The sequence below is a fragment of the Micromys minutus genome (genome assembly GCF_963924665.1).
Source record: "Micromys minutus genome assembly, chromosome: 10".
Lineage (NCBI taxonomy): Eukaryota > Metazoa > Chordata > Mammalia > Rodentia > Muridae > Micromys > Micromys minutus.
Genome location: NC_137979.1, coordinates 44552452 through 44568824, shown reverse-complemented (window position 1 = coordinate 44568824; position 16373 = coordinate 44552452). Strand labels below are relative to the sequence as shown.

General features: G+C 48.4%; 1 protein-coding gene across 1 annotated transcript in view; it reads left to right on the top strand.

The window, feature by feature from the left end:
* The first annotated feature begins 581 nt into the window (after positions 1 to 581).
* PIP4K2B (phosphatidylinositol-5-phosphate 4-kinase type 2 beta) overlaps positions 582 to 16373 on the top strand; it is a 28270-nt gene continuing 12478 nt past the window's right edge. The window contains exons 1-3 of the mRNA XM_080923349.1: positions 582 to 825; positions 11413 to 11510; positions 15413 to 15509. Of these exons, the coding sequence (XP_080779475.1) occupies positions 667 to 825; positions 11413 to 11510; positions 15413 to 15509 (354 nt within the window). The 5' untranslated portion in view covers positions 582 to 666. The remainder of the gene's footprint in view (positions 826 to 11412; positions 11511 to 15412; positions 15510 to 16373) is intronic.

Sequence of the window (16373 nt, the reverse complement as noted above, 5' to 3'; positions counted from 1 at the left end):
GTCGGCCCAGGGGAGTGGGAAGATCCACGCTTGGGTGGAGCGAGGGGGCGGTCCCCGGTTTTCTAGGCAAGACTTCCTTTTCCCTTTGCCGCGTTACTCCTCTGTCCCCCGGGGTGGGGATGGTATATCCCAGCCTCTTCTCATGCCAGCCCCTCTGCCCCTCCCGAAGCTGTAAGCGCTGCCGCCATTTTAGTATTTCAGGTGGAGGCAAAGCAAAATCCCGGCCTTGAGGGGGTCCGAGCAGAGAGCCTTTCTGGTGGAGTGCCTCGAGGCTGCCAATTCCCTGTCTTCCTCGTTCCCGCGCGTGAATCCGGCTGGGTTCCTTTCAGACTGGGAGGAGGAGTGGGCGGGGCGGCCGCAAGTGCCCGGGGACGGGCAGTACCATTCCGACGGGGAGGGGAGAGCCGGGATCCGGTGGGCGGTGCCGCCCGGGGGCGGGGTGAAGAACAAACTGGCCTGCTCCCCGGGGCGGGGCGGTGCAGCGAGGGCGGGGCGTGGGGCGGACGGAACCACCGGGGCGGGGTGGGGAGGTAACGGGACGGGCGCGACCATGGCTCCGTGAGGCAGCGGGGGTGGGGATCGGTTCGGGGGAGGCCTGGGGCCGCTCGCTGGTGCGCTGTCTCCGCCGCCCCCCCTTTCGCCGCCGCCGCCGCCGCCGCCCCGGGCATGTCGTCCAACTGCACCAGCACCACGGCGGTGGCGGTGGCGCCGCTCAGCGCCAGCAAAACCAAGACCAAGAAGAAGCATTTCGTGTGCCAGAAAGTGAAGCTATTCCGGGCCAGCGAGCCGATTCTCAGCGTCCTGATGTGGGGGGTGAACCACACGGTAACCAGCTTCCCCGTGCGCGCCCCCACTCCCTCCGGCCTCGCCACGCTCGCCCCGCGGGTGACGCCTGCAACCCCTCCACCGAGCCACTTGCATGCCCGCCCACCCGTGCACGCTGTCCGGCCGGGCGTGCACTCCCTGTTCGCCACGCGAGGCCTGGTGTCCCCGTGCTATGCCGTCGCCGTCTTCCATTCGCTTCAGCCCCCCTGGCTTCCTGCGTCCGTATGCTGGCTCCGTGCAACCCCGGAGCTCCGAGGGAAGGCCTGGGTGTTGCAAAGACGCTGCTTCTACCCATAGCATATTTGTTGCATGGCTATTCCTCTTGTCCCTTATAGCTGGCTACCAGATCATTGCTCAGTTGACAGGGCAAGTGAGACTGGCTTGCCTGAACATTCCTATTTGTGGTCCTTTGGTTGGTGTGACTGCTCAAAGTTTCCCATCTTCTAGGCCTCCTTACCCCTGGCTGTGGAAATCCTCTCTTGGTTTCCTTTTCTTCTTCTTCATGAAGACGTTCCGACTGGAGAAGCAGAGACTTCTCTAAACCACAGACACTTGACTTGGGTCCCCTTAGATGAAGGATAGGTGGAACACAAGGCCGGAGGGAGTGTAGACTTGGTTATAGAAATAATGTATCTTCCCCGTTCTGTGATGTTTCAAAGACACTGACTTCTTGTCTATAGTATGGTCTTCCTGGATGTGATAATGGTGATTACTGTCCCAGATGAGTGGTCCTTTAGGTCCTGGGTGCTTTGGAGTTGTGCAGCAACCTCTGCCAAGAAGTTGAATGTGGACAGTGTGGTTGACTTTGCGTATGTGCTGTTTGTTCAGGATCTGTTCTCTTTTAGCGGCTTGCTCCTTGCCTTCTCACCATTGCTTTGTGGGTCCCCACACTGGGAGCAAACAGAGGAAATGGAAGGACCTGAGGTGCTGACTTCACCAGCCATAAGTTTAGAATGAGGGGAATGAAGGGTCAGGTTTCCTGTGGATTTCATCTTTTAGGCTCCCTGACTTTTCTGAACGCTTGAAATTGTCTACAAGACCAAACAATGACCCAGGGGTCCAGGGTCAGCAAGACTTGATTTTCTATTGCTTTGGTAGAAGACCTAGAAGGGGCCGGTGGCTGGAGATTGAAGAACAGCCTAAGCCAGCGTACCAGCTCTGCACGTCCCGTAGAGAAGAGTGCATGTGTATGTGAGGCCCCTGTTGGCCTCTGAGTCTTGGGCACGCTACCGTTTTCAGTGTCACCCCTGGGGTTAATGAGTGTCCTGGCAGGGCAATGTGATGCCTGCATCTCTACAGCTGCTGGAAGTCAACAGTGAGCAGAGTTTGTTCCTCTTGCTTCCTGCCGCTTCTGGGGTCATCTGGCATTTCCAGGGAAACTGGGTCAGCAAATTGTGAACCCTGCATCCCTTTCTCCGAGTCACTCCTCGATTTTGTTTGACATCCTGCTTCTCGCTAGAAAGCATCCTGTCTGCAGAGAGCTGGTAGAGGAGGCCTGAAGGTGGGTAACTTCGGGTTCCTAATTTCACTCAGGAGACAGAAGCCTTTGACTCGGGGTAGCTTGCCTTTGAGTGCTGCTAAGATACAGTTCCTTGTCCAGCACCAAGATGCTCTGTTGGCTAGTGGTGGTTCTTGAGTGACAGGTCTTTTGTTCCTTTTACTCTCTCAGCCGTGACCAAAGTATGATGAGGGTATGGTCTTGCTAGAGAAGCTGAATGTGTACTGGGAGAAGGCATGTGTGTGTGTGTGTGTTCGTGGGATTGTATCTGGTATTTAGTTTTCTCATGGGTAAGCAAGTAGTAAGTCTGCAAAGACCTGGTCATCCGATGGAAGACTCTGAGGGCAAGAGGCCGTGGCGGTCATTGTTTCCTTTTGCTAACTTTAAGAAAGTTTTGTGGGCTAGCTGGAAATGCACTGATTTTAGGCAAGATCCACAGGAATCTGAACAGGAGTGGGAGGAGGGTCTGGAGCACCCCTGCCCTGGGTAGGTGAGCTCTGAAGGATGGTTAGCTAGCTGTCTTGCTTTCTTCTGTCTACGGTAAGGTGTAGAGGTGCCATGTGAGATGCGTGTGCCTTTTCTCCAGGGCATCAGGGCTGAATTGCTCCTGGTAGGTCCGTGGCCTTTTTTGAAGGTTCCCTTTCTTCAGAAACTTCCTGTCACACCTCTCCGCCATTGAAGATGTTGGATACCACCTTTTCTTCAGTTCTTCAGGTTCTCAGTGTTTGAAGTCTTTAGTCATGTTGGTCTACAGCTAAAATGGCATATCAGATGGAATACATATGTCGATGACAAAAACCAGTTACCTTTCGTGAGCTAGTCGCTTTCTTCACTTCTGAATGGAAAAGAGAAACCTTTAAAAAAAAAAAAACTGATTTGTTTTTGCTTTAGGAGAGGCATTTGAACTCAGTGTAGTCATGGGAGTCCCTGAATAAGACACACAGCTCCTTGTCTTCCTCAGTGGAGGCAAAGAAGGTAGGAGAGGATGTGAGACCAGACAGAGCAGTGCCGGGGAGGAAAGAAAAAACACCTGGGGTTTCGGTGGATGAAGGGTCTGAGATTAGGGGGGTAGGTTCTCTCTGAAGGAACACAGTGCAGGAAGGCTGCCCTGTCTGGTGTTTGTTGGTCCCTTTAGGAACCATGTAAGTGTGTAGCGTCACCAGGAAGAGTAGTAGCAGTTGATGGTAACTCTGTATTTACTCACTTGAGAAACCGCCAGCTCTTCCCCAGAGTGGCTATACCATTGTACATTTCCACCAGCCGCTGGTGATGTAATTGCTCCAGATCCTTGTCAACACTTGTTACCATCCTTTTTAGCACAGGCATTAGTGGGTGTGAAACAGTCTCTCGTTGTGATTTTGATTTGCATTTCTCTGGTAACTAATGTTGTTAAGCATCCTTCCATATACACTGGCCATTGTATATTTTCTTTGGAGAATGTCTATTAAATCCTTTGTGCATTTAAAAACAAATTGTGATTATTTGCTTGTTTGTTTTTGTGGTCCTGGGCTATAGTGAGGAGCCCAGGGCCTTGTACACACTTCTAGGCAAGGACTTTTTTTTTTTTTTTTTTTTTTTTTTTTTTCAGCTTTAAGATATAGTGTCATTTCAGGCTTCTGAAGAAAAAGAACCTGCAAGTAAAGCTAGCAACCCACCAGGAGCAATGTAGTCCTGATCCCCTGGCTCAAGCTGGCCTCAAACTCTCTGTGTAGCCTAGCATGACCTTGGATTTCTGAAACTCTTTTGTCTACCTTCTGAGCACTCGATTTACATGTATGTATCATGTATGTATCGTTATTCCACTTTAAGCAGTGCTGGGTGTTAATCCCTAGGACCGAGTAAGTAAGTATATGCCAGGCATATTCTACCAACTGAGCTATGCCTCAGCCTGGCTCCACTTTTTTTGAATTTAAATGAAGTCTCATTAAGTTGTGCAGGGTAGCCTAAACTTATTCTGTATCCCAGGCAGGCCCTGGATTTGCAGTCTTCCTAAGCAGCTGGGAAATCCCCACCTCCACAGGGCCCAGTTTATTTTCTTTTGCGCCAGGATCTCACTGTAAGCATTTAGTCTTCCTGCTTCTTCCTCCCTGGTGCGGAAGTGTGAGCCACGATGCCCAGCCTCGCTTCTTACTCAGCTTCCTTAGCCTCTGTGTTATTTATGTTCATGGCTCGTGGAATTAACCATGTGGATAATCCAAAAACCATTTATGTGCGGAGACGCAACATATTGCCTTCCAGTGTGGTGCGCTTAGCCTCGCATTCAAGCGGGTCTGTGGCCCATGATGCACCGGGTGCTTTGAAAGGGGAAGGGATAAGCTCAGGACCGTGCAGACAGTAAGCGCACATCTCCTGGGACCTCTTCTGTCACAAAACTTGAAGTTCCCTTTGTCTGCCAAGTAAAATTCATTTTTCTCCTGGTACTTGAGGCCTCGGAGTACAGCTGTGGCCTCAATGGCTAACCTTAGCTTTTTCCATCTTCTGGACGGGGAGAGATCGATCGACACAGTTACAGCGGTCTTGCTTGTCTCCTGGGTTTGACCTTCTGCTTGCCTTCATCCTTTAGATCCCAGATCCCCAACTCCCTTCCCCGCTCATTTTTCCTTCAATTTAACGTTTCTCTAGCAACTTTTTAGTTCCCATCATGCTAAGGAGTCTCAGCCAGGTGGAGAAATCAGACGTGTAAAGGAATAATGACCTGGCCCGTGAGGTGGCTCTGCTGTGGGTAAAGGCATCTGTTACCAAGCCTGACCGTATGCATTCGGTTCCTGGGACTCATGCAGTGAAGGGAAGAGAAAAATGACTCCTGCTAGTTGTCCTCTGACCTACGTGCTTGGGATCCCTGATAAACAAACAAACGATAAATAAATTTACCCTGGATGTGGTATTTAGCTTGTAAAGATGCACACGGGCCCGGGTAATTAATTCGCCCTGGGGGAAGCAGGGAGACAGGACTACCATTCAGCCCGATCTTGGATTATTCTCTGGGCCTTCATACTTCCCATTCTTTCCCTCCCCTCCCAAGAATGACTTATTCTTTTATGTGTATGCTGTTTTGTCTGTATGCAGTGCTCAAAGAGGCCAGGAGAGGGCATCAGATGTTCTGGAATTGAAGTTACAGACTTTGAGTGGTGAGAATTGAACCTGAGTCCCTGTAAAAGCAACAAGTGCTTTTCCCCACAGAACCATCTCTCTATGTCTTTTCCATCCTTATTGGTCTGCTCTGTCATCTGAACTGTTGCAATGGGCCCATAAAGGCTCTCCCTGCACACATCCACACAGAATAAATAAACGGGAGTGGGAGAGACACAGAAAAGAAAATTCATTAAATACATTGACGTTACAATCTTAGAAAGCATCAACCTGGTATTTAGTCAATACAAGCGACTGCCATTTTAATCTGTTAATCTCTGGACTTGTATTGGGCATTGAACTCAGAACCTTGCTATTCTAGGCAAACGTTCTAATACTGAGCTACGTTCCCAACCCCTTCGTTTCTTTTATTTCTTTATTTTAAAGACTTATTTATTATGTATAGAGTGTTCTGCCTGCATGTATGCCTGCAGGCCAGAAAAGGGCATCAGATCCCATTACAGGTGGTTGTGAGCCACCATGTGGTTGCTGGGAATTGAACTCAGGACTTTGGGAAGAGCAGCCAGTGCTCTAACCACTGAGGATAAGTTTTAGGAGTCACTTTTCCCATGCACCATGAGGGATGGAACTCAGGCCATCGGACTTGGTAGCAGATGCCAACTGCAGCCCATCCACTTCCTGCACCTCTTTTTACAGTCTTTGAGACACCGCTTTCCCTTCTTTCTTTTTCTTTCTTTCTTTCCTTCTTTCTTTCTTTCTTTCTTTTTTTTTTTTTTTTTTTTTTTGTTGTTGTTGTTGTTTTTGAGACAGGGTTTTACTGTGTAGCCCTAGCTGTCCTGGAACTTACTCTGTAGATTAGGCTGGCTTCAAACTCACAGAGTTCTGTCTCTGCCTCCCGAGTGCTGAGTTTAGAGACCTGTTTTTCAAAACTGCTGACGCTGGCCTTGAACGTGCTTGGAAGCAGCCCGGTGCTGGCTGGTCTTGAACACGTGACCCTCCAGTTTCAGTCTTCCAAATGGCTAGGATGATAGGCCTACACCACCATGTCCAGTTAGTTGTTATTTATTAATACTCATAGCATGCTGGATCATTTACTTGTCTCTACTGTATTACACCCCCCTGCCCCTTAACCTCTGACCTTTACCCTCCCACGTGTTCCTGCACACTCTTACTGCTCCAGAAACATGCACTGTATTTCGCAACTGAGGCTTGGCTCTGGCTATCCCTAGCACTTGGAATTCCCTTTCTGTTTTTTTGGAGGACCATCCTAGACCTTTTCCAAATGCCTTTTTCTGGCACTTGCTGTGGTCACCGGCGCTCTCTTTCCCACTGCCAGACAGAGTTAGCTGTCCCTCCGTCTACCTTTTCATCTCCCGTTATGCGGAACTCCGTTCAACACTCATCACATTGCTTTTGTTACCCGGCTGTCTTCCCAGCCAAATGGAAAAGATGTCTTTTTGTTTGTATATCCCGAGCTTCTGGCACACTCCTGGCCTAAAGTCAAGCGAGTTTGGCAGAGACTAAGCCAGATCGGGAAAGGTATTGAATACCAGGCTGAGGAGTTAAAGCTTTGCCCTGGGGTGGATGAGGAACCATGGAAGATTTTTAAGCAGAGATGTAAGATGATCTTACTGTAGACTCTTCCAGTGTCAAGTGTTCCTGGCAGTGCTGAGAGAGGCTTAGGTCCCCTGTCTCTACCCAGATGTCTGAGGGCCGGGGATCTGCCCTTAGAGTCTCTGCTCATGTCTCTCCATGTTCCCACTTGATTGTGTGCTCCCCGAGAGTCCCTGTGTGGGGCTTGTTTCATGATCCCCACAAGAGCACGAGTCTTATTTCTTTGGTGTATACAACATCTCCCTCCCCTCCCCCCTCCTCCCACACAGATACCCAACATAGAAAGACTCATATAGTAACTATTTCTATAAGTACTGTTCAACTGAAATCGAATAGAGCTCTCTGGGGATAGAAAATTTAGTACAACTAAGGGGAAAAAGTACTTCATGTCTCCAGAGTGAGTCACCATCTGTACCTGTGGCCCCACAGAACCAAAGGTGAGATATAATTGTTCACTGTAGTACTATCTGAGTTTCTAAGTTCTGTCATTAAGTTGTATACTCAAAAATGAGGGTGGAATTGAAACCCAAAGATAGCCAGCTCACAGCCATTTAAACCATGCTATGGTAAGAGTTATGCAGGTGCCGAAGAGATGGCTCCGTGGCTAAGAGCACTTGCTCTTCCAGAGGTCCTGAGTTCAGTTCCCAAGCTTCCAGGTCTGGTGGCTCACAACCACCTGTAACTCCAACTATGGGGATTCAACACCCTTTTCTAGCCTCTGGAGGCACCCATGTGCATGTGGTAATCATTGCCCCCCACTCCCATATACACATGCAAACACTTATATGTGCACACACACAAATAAAAATAAATGTTAAAAAAAAAAAAACAAAAAACAAGTATGGGCTGCTCTTGCAGGGTCCCAGGTTCTGAATTCCATTTCCAGTACTCATGGCTAGTGGTAGCTTCCTGCCACCTGTTCACAGTGGCTCCAGAGGCTCTGTTCCCCGTGCTAGTTCCTCAGGTACCTCTGGTCATTCTGTACATACACCTGTGTGCGCAGACATACACATAAATGCATAATTAAAAATATAACTTAAAAAAAAAGATTCAGAGAATCAGTGAGTAAAGTATTCCTTAGTAGTTCCTGTTAGAATAATTCAGCCTGGTCCTATTAGAGTAATCAGTGCTGGTGAAGGCTTTTAATCCCAGCACTCAGGAAGCAGAGGCAGGCAGATCTCTGAGGTGGAGGCCAGCCTTGTCTAGAGAGGGCTGGCTACACAGAGAAACCCTGTCATTTAAAAAAAAAAAAAAGCCAATAAGAGTAATAATAATATAATTGTGGTTAATATACAATCTTCTAGTTACAGAAGTATCAGGCCCTGGCCTTAGCACCAAGTTGTGTCTTGTATTAGTCCAGAATCAACTGGTCGCAGGGTCTCTAGTGCTTGAGGGTACGGTATTGTCTGAGCCAATGAAATGTTCTTCCTAACGGAGAGATGAACTGGAAAAGCCAGACTGAAGCCCAGCACGGTGCACATGGATGCTCTGGGCAGAGAGGAGAAGAGAGAGTCGCTAGGATCACAGTTTGGGCCAGCCTGGTCTACATATCAGATGCCGGGCCGCCAGGACTACACAGGAAAGGCTCTATCTCAGACAAGGGGGAAAAAAAGTCAGAATTGTCTAAGAAACCTGCACTTCATTTCCTGTCTTGCCTCTTTGTTTTTATGAGTTTTGCCTTATGCTTTTATGAGTTTGAGTCTCACCTCCATGTAGACCTGGATGGCCTTTTGTTTCTGGTGTTTGCTTGTGATAGTCTTCCTCTAACTCACCCTCGTGTCTCTGTCTCCCAACTGTCTTCAGGCTCGCCCCAGCTCACCCCACTCTTATCTTCCAGCCAGGATCTTTCTGTGTATCCCAGGCTGGCTTTAAACCTAGGTCCTCCCCCTTCAGTCGTCTGAGTGTCTGCTTCTCCTTTAACTTTTAGGGCGAGGCTTGAGATGCCAGGCAAAGGAAGTGGGATCGCCATGAATTGTCTGATGGCGGAGGAGCAAGGAAATGGACTGGTTTTCACTGCAGGCCCGGATTTGACAGTCGGGTCCTTGCAGTGTTGACCGGCGGAAGGCTTAGCCAGTGAAGGGTATCACAGCCGGGGATGCTGGGAAGTACCCGTTTTTTATCAAAGAAAACTTCCCATACAGCAAACCCCATGAATGAACAGTGATTAATGAACAGTGTACTGAGTTCTGATAAAAAGTATATGCTCACGTAACCAAACAACATAGGCTTTTTATATTTTGTACTTGCTTTTGCAGTGCTAGAGATTGAACCCAGGGCCCTATATATGCAAGTCAAATGCTCTGCCACGGAGCTACAGCCTTTTGTGCTTTGCTTCTTTTCAAATGGTCTCTTGTAGCTCAGTCAACCTTGGACTCTTGATTTTCCTCCTTCCGAGTACCGGGATTGCTGGCAAGTGTCACCACCCCTGCCATGACTCCTGGTCCTCAATCGCTGTTATCACCCCGGGACATGCTGTTGCTGCTTCTTCTTTTTAAGATTTATTTTATTTATGTGAGTACACTGTACTGTCTTCAGACACACCAGAAGAGGGCATCAGATCACATCTCTCCAGCCTTTTTTTTTTTTTTTTTTGAGACAGGGTCTTTCCACGTAGCCCTGGGTGTCCTGAAACTTGCTGTGTAGATCAGGCTGGCCTCGAACTCACAGAGCTCCACATCCCTAAACCTCCATAGTGCTGGGATTGTTCTAAAGGTGTGCCACCATTCTGGGGGTTGGGGAGGGGGCACGTTTCCTCAGTCCCTTTCACTCCTGGCCATCCGCAGCCCACACAGACTGTAGTGTGGGATTTCTTCTGTGTTTAGATGCCTGTTCTAGAGTTACACGTAAATGCAGTTTCTGGGGTGTGCTTTTCTGTCTTTTCCTACCGAGGTTTTGGTTTTGCCAGCTATTCATTGAATAGCTCCCACATTGTGCTCTCTCTCCTTCCCTCCCCCCTCTTTCTACACACACACACACACTCCATCTTCCTCAGTTTACCCATAAGTGCATAAGTGCATTGGGCTTTTCACAAACTCTGGGAAAGTGGTTCACTAGCCCAATTAACTTGAAACTTACTCCATCACCTGACATTTCTAAGTAAAAAAGATTTAGAACATAAAAGGAGCAGCAAATGAAATGCCAGGTCCCCCATTTGTACTTCTGATGGAGTCCTAATGACTGTAGGACATCCCCTTCCTGCCACATGGGGCCTTGAGTAGATAATAGAGGGTCAGTGAGGAAGATCTGAGAGACAGAAGGCTGTGCCCTTCACCCCCAGCCCATTAAGTCATGACTTAGGTTTCTTCCATAAATCCCGAATGCATTAGTGGTGACTGGGTTGAGGGTCAAATGTCAACTACTCTGCTGTGATGGGGAGGACATCTGTGGCTAATTAGACCACTAATTGACTAACAAGATGGGGAAGCGCAGGATCCACTCTCAGTGCTGCACCAATGGGGAGCCAGCTCCCTTGTCCAGGCCTTGTGTGTGCCATTGTGTGTGCGCAGGTGCATGTGTATGAGACACTGAGGTTTGTTTGCAGTAGGGGCAACACATCTTCCCCCCAATTCATCATAAGCAGGTTGTTGCATGGCGAACTGGTCCAGCTTTCCTCATGGGGGTCAAAATGAGCTCCTCTGCTCATTGTGTTTTGTCTGTCTGTCTGTCTAGAATCTATTTTGAGACATGGTCTTATGTGACCTTTGGCTGGCCTGGAGCTCTGTAGATCTGGCTGGTCCAGAATTCACAGAGACCCTGCCTGTATTTGACCCTAGAGAGCTGAGAGTAAAGGCTAGCAACACCACACCCCATGACCTTCAGTGTAATCCTTCTGAGATACAAGTCACACCCACTCAGCTCCACCCAGCTTCTTTCTTGCCATGAGCTAGTTTCCTGAGTGGCCCTCAGTTTGTATTAAGATAACCAAAGGCTTCCCTTATCTTGCACCGAGATTGTAGGGCATTTATATGTTAATGCATCTATTACAGTTGACAAATATGTTTTGAGTAACTGTTGTATCTAAGGGTACCCCAAAGGTCAATAGGTGATCTTTGCTAGCACAGTATTATGGCCTGGCCTGGGCAAAGTTCTGGATAGGATCTCAGCATGGGGGCAGGGGGGAGAAAGATCAGCTGTACGGCATTGCCTAGCTGAAGCCTGGCGACCCACGAGGTTTATCAGCATTAACTGAAATCAGTGGTGGGCTTGAGGAACGAGGAAAGCCTCCGTGCCTTTTGAACTCTTCCTTATTGGGAAGACTCAGTGGAGATGAGTGAGAAGAACAGAAGGCAGACAGGGAGAGAATCCGGAGGGGGATGTACTCTGACCTTCTGTGTACAAGGCTGGGGCCTCCTGGCTAAGGCTCTCACATTACCCTTGCTTTGCAGATCAATGAGCTGAGCAACGTCCCTGTCCCTGTCATGCTAATGCCTGATGACTTCAAAGCTTATAGCAAGATCAAGGTGGACAATCATCTCTTCAATAAGTAAGTGGCCTCTTGGGCAGGGAGGGGGTGGGGTGGTTAGGTTTTGTGGACAATTCTTTTCTTCCTCAAAGCTCCTGACTTTGTGTCACAAGTACACTTGTTGGCAGAGTTGACCAATGGTCTGGAAGATGCATTTTAAAAATGTGATTTATAATAGCCAGAAGCTGGAGAGAACCCACATATCCTTCAGTAGATGAATGGATACAGAAATTGTGGTATATTTACACAGTGGAGTACTACTCAGCTATCAGAAACAATGACTTTATGAAATTCCTAGGAAAATGGATGGATCTAGAGAATATCATCCTGAGTGAGGTAACCCAATCACAAAAGAACAGACATAATACGCAGTCACTGATAATTGGATACTAGCCCCAGAAACCTCTGAACACCCCAGAAACAACTCACAGACCATGTGAAGCTCAAAGTGGAAGCCTCAGTCCTTCTTAAAAAAAAAAAAGTGTATAGCACCCTCTCAGAGTGGGGTACACCTAGACCTTAAATCATTAATAATCCAAGAACTAGGAATATAGCCTTGTGGCAATTCTTGGTATTTAAAAATCATTGTGTTTAATCTTACACACCAAGAAAACTTTGACTATTTCCATGTTACGTTTTGTTTTACATGTACTTTATGCTCATTGTAACTAGTAAGATTTCAATGCATACTATCAAACCTTTAAAAAAATCAAGTACTGACAAAAATATATTTATATAGTTTTATGCAAAAATGATTTTATAAATCTGTACATTTACCTCTTTTTAAAAATAAAGTTGTTTAAATAAAAAATAAATGGTCAATGACAAAAAAAAAAATGTGATTTCCCCATCCCCGGCTCCCTTCTGTTCAGCCCACCTCCAGTGCCCCTTGGGGTTAGGTACCCAAGGGGATTCACCCAGGACAAGTGTTGGGATTCTATAAACCCCACCCCTCAGTTACCTAGCAACAGCCAGGTATACCCCACCCCTCAGTTACCCGGCAGTAGCCAGGTATGCTCCGCCCCAGTGACCTGACACTATAAAAGGGCTGCTTGCCCCCTCCTCTCTCTCTTGGCCTCTCTTGCTCTTGTGCTCTTGCAGCCTTGCTCTCCCACTCCTACCCCTCCACTTCCCTTTCCCTTCCCCCTCTCTCCCACGTGCTCATGGCCGGCCTCTACTCCTCTACTTCTCTCTCTCTTTCTGCCTCTACCACTCTCTTAACTCTCCCATGACCTGAATAAACTCTATTCCGTACTATACTGTTGTGTGGCTGGTCCCTCAGGGAAGGGATTCCCAACATGGGTCCCCCAGAGGCATCTCCCTTGCCCCGAGGCCTTGCAGCACCTCCATGGGCCATATGCCCACACTCTCTTCATCCTTTCACAACATTGGTGCCCTGTGACTTTTCCTTTCAGTGACTTTTCCTTACAACAAGCTTCTGGAAATGAGGTGCTGGGAGCTGAGGCAGCACATTCTGCAGCCTGGCCGCCTTCATCTCAGGTCCTGGGCTTGTTCTGGATGGAGCCAAGTCCTTTGTTCTCCCACCGATGTGGGATAGAGTAAACCTCAGGCAGAACTTGGTGCTCAACATCACTGCCCAAAGGAACTCTTCTCACTGGTGACTTTGTGGCTTTTTGGATGTCAGACAAATGTCTAGAAGTTGTCTCAACATTTTTGGAGACCTTCCAGTGGTCATCTCTTACTTATTGAGAATCTGCTCTAAACCGCTTTTTGTTTGTTCAAACAGGATTTGTCCATGTAGAGTGGCATGGGGGCTCACTGTGTAGACCAGGCTAGCCTCGAATTTAGTGAACTGCCTCCACCCCATTAGCTCAGAGATTACAGGTCTATGGCTGGGATTCAGAGTGGCCTGAATCCCACTGTGTGGACAAGGTTGGCCTCAAACTTTTGGCAGGCCTCAAACTTTTGAATGCTGGGATTATAAGTGTGACATGCTGCAGAAGCCTTTTCTTGTTATTGCTGCTTCGAACAGAAGAACCTTCTGTAGCCCAGGTTGGACCTTTTGACAGCCAGCTTGCCTCCACCTCCAGGTGTTGGAGTTCAGGCCTTCACCTACTCCTGGCTTCTAGGCTTTTTTTTCAAGCCTTAGTTTTGCACCTCACCAGGGACCACAACAGAAACCTTCTGGTGCCCCCACCGTGCTCCGCCCCCACCGTGCTCCACTCCCCATGCTCCTCCTGGGCCCTGCAGTCCCTTCATCTCCACCTCCTCACCACAGTCACCCGGCCATTTTCAGACTGTCAGCCCAGAAAGAAAAGCTTGATTTCACAGCATGTCCTAGTGGCCTTTCTCTGTGGAGTAGGTAGGGACATCTTGTTCTAGAAGCCGTCTGTGTTCAGAACAGCCTCCCAAGTGTTCTCCCAAAGAATGGCAGCAGGTCCTGTTTCAACAAACAAAAATTTGCTAGGTGTAGGTTCTCAATGGTGCTAGGTAAAAGATGACCACTGGGAAGGTCTCTAAAAATGTGGAGACAACTTCTAGCCACAAAGTCAACAGTGTGAAGTTTGGGTAGTGACGTTGAGCACCAAGCTTTCTAGCTTTGGCACTGCTGTGGGAAAGGTTAGGGCTCCAGGGCTGACATCACCTGTTTTCCATCCAGGTTTTTCATCCTATCAGCATCCTGGTCCAGAGCAGAACACCTGAGCTTAACTGTCTTTCATCTTTGTAGTTCCAGATGAAATGTGCAGTGGACAACAGTGCTGTTCTCGAAGATGTGTGGGAGACTGTAGGAGGGGACTTTTATTTTGATTTTCAGGAAGTCTGGCATTGAGGTATAACCAGACAGAAGCCCCTCAGCAGACTAACCATAAAGAAGGCTAGGGGAAAGAGTCTCATTTCTAGATGGCTTTCTCTCTGTCTAGGAGTCTGGGCTTGACAAAGGAGTAGCATAGTTTTGTAAAGACCTGATTCCAGGGTTGGCATGTAACTCGGTGGTAGAGTACCTGCTTTGGGTGTCTGGGACCCTGGGCTCCACCCTTAGGACCATAAAAAGCACAAAATCAAAAACCACATTCCTAGTCAGTTGACTCAACACCTCTTCAGTACAAACCAAGTGTTTGTTTGAGGTGTATGGCCCAGGCTGTTCTGGAAGTAGGTAGTTCAGGTTGGCCTTGAACTCTCAGCACTCCTACCTTAGTCCCCTGAGTGTGACTGGCATCACAGGTGAACACTTGGGTCAAGCCACCTTTATCTTTGGACTCCTTGAACATAGCTATCCTCATGATATTTCCATGGTAGTATCCCAGAGAAGAATGGCCTTTCAGTGAGAAAGATCTCCACTCTTATTCCAGTATATACTGGATCTCACCTCCTAGGAGATACATCCTTTTATTTATTATTATATTTATATGAGTACACTGTAGCCATTTTCAGAAACACCAGGAAAGGGCATCAGATTCTATTATAGATGGTTGTGAGCCACCATGTGGTTGCTGGGAATTGAACTCAGGACCTCTAAAAGAGCAGTCAGTGCCTTTAACCACTGAGCCATCTCTCCAGCCCGCACTTTTTAAGTTTTAAGGACAGCATACAAACCAACAAAAAGACATATGAATTACAAGTGTACTGTTAGATGATTTCTTACAGAGATGAGGTATAAAGTTCTATCTTCCTGGAATCGCCTACAGTGTTTGTTGAAAATGCAGATTTTGCCAGACCAGACATGGTGGCACATGCTTTTAATGCCAGTTCTCAGGAAGCAGAGGCAGGCAGATCTCCGTGAGTTTGACAAGGCCAGTGTGGTCTACAGAGTGAGACCCCCCCAAAAAAACCCAACAAAACAACAAAGAAACTGCAGATTTTGAGACTCACTTCCAGAGTTTCTCCAGGCCACCCTTGAAGGGCTCTGGTGTCACTCCGTCTGAATAAGGATGCTTCATAAAGCCCGTGTCTGCTTTCTCTAGGGAAAACCTTCCCAGCCGCTTCAAGTTCAAGGAGTACTGCCCCATGGTGTTCCGAAACCTCAGGGAGAGGTTTGGCATCGATGACCAGGATTACCAGGTACTGTCTTGGCACAGTGGAAGGATTCAGGGATGAGGGGGACAGGACATCACAGACAGGCAGGGGACAGTGTCCGCTGCATCTCTGTCCAAGTTCCCTAGTACCAGCAGACCAGGACTGGTAATCCTCAGGAGCCTCTGAAGATGCTAGAAGGCTCCTGCCCTGGGGATGGGGAGCAACAGGAGAGAGCCGTAGAGAGCTGTGTGGGCTTCATTTCAGTCTGACATTCCCAGTCCAGACTGAAGAGCCCTCTCCTTGGTTTTATGACTAAGATAGGGCACACAAGCAGTGAGGCCTACTACAAGCAGGTAGGACAGATTAGCAAAGGAAGGCATGAAGGGTAACATGACCTACATCATCCTACTGCAAAGTATGAGTGTCACCTCCTGAACATGGCCCCTGTCCTCCTTGTAGGTGTGGGTGGTGAGCCAGGCGGGGGGCAGGCGTGGTGAGCGCTTCCTGGCACAGAAGCCGTTAGCCCATCAGGCGTGTCAGTCAGGACGGCAGAGTCTGACTCAGCAGCCGTGGCTCTGCACCTAGAGCCCCTTCTTTCCTAGTACACTGCCTGCTGGTGAAGGTGGGGGAGAGTTTCTTGCCCTCAAGCAGCAGGCAGGACCGTAGCTTACTTTTCCACTCCTCTGTGCTGATACCACAGTGGGATCAAGAACAACCTACTAGAGTTCACAGGAGTGGGATGAGCCTTCCCTTCCCCTCTGCTCTGGAAAACTTGCAGGCAGTGTCCTGAGAGGAGAGAAGGTGCTGTGTCTGACTTAAGCAGAGAGACAGATGGTCCATGGCTGAGAAGTCCTGAGGTCCCTCCAGCCCCCCTGTCGGGGCCAAACCCTGAACCCAGTCATAACCCGA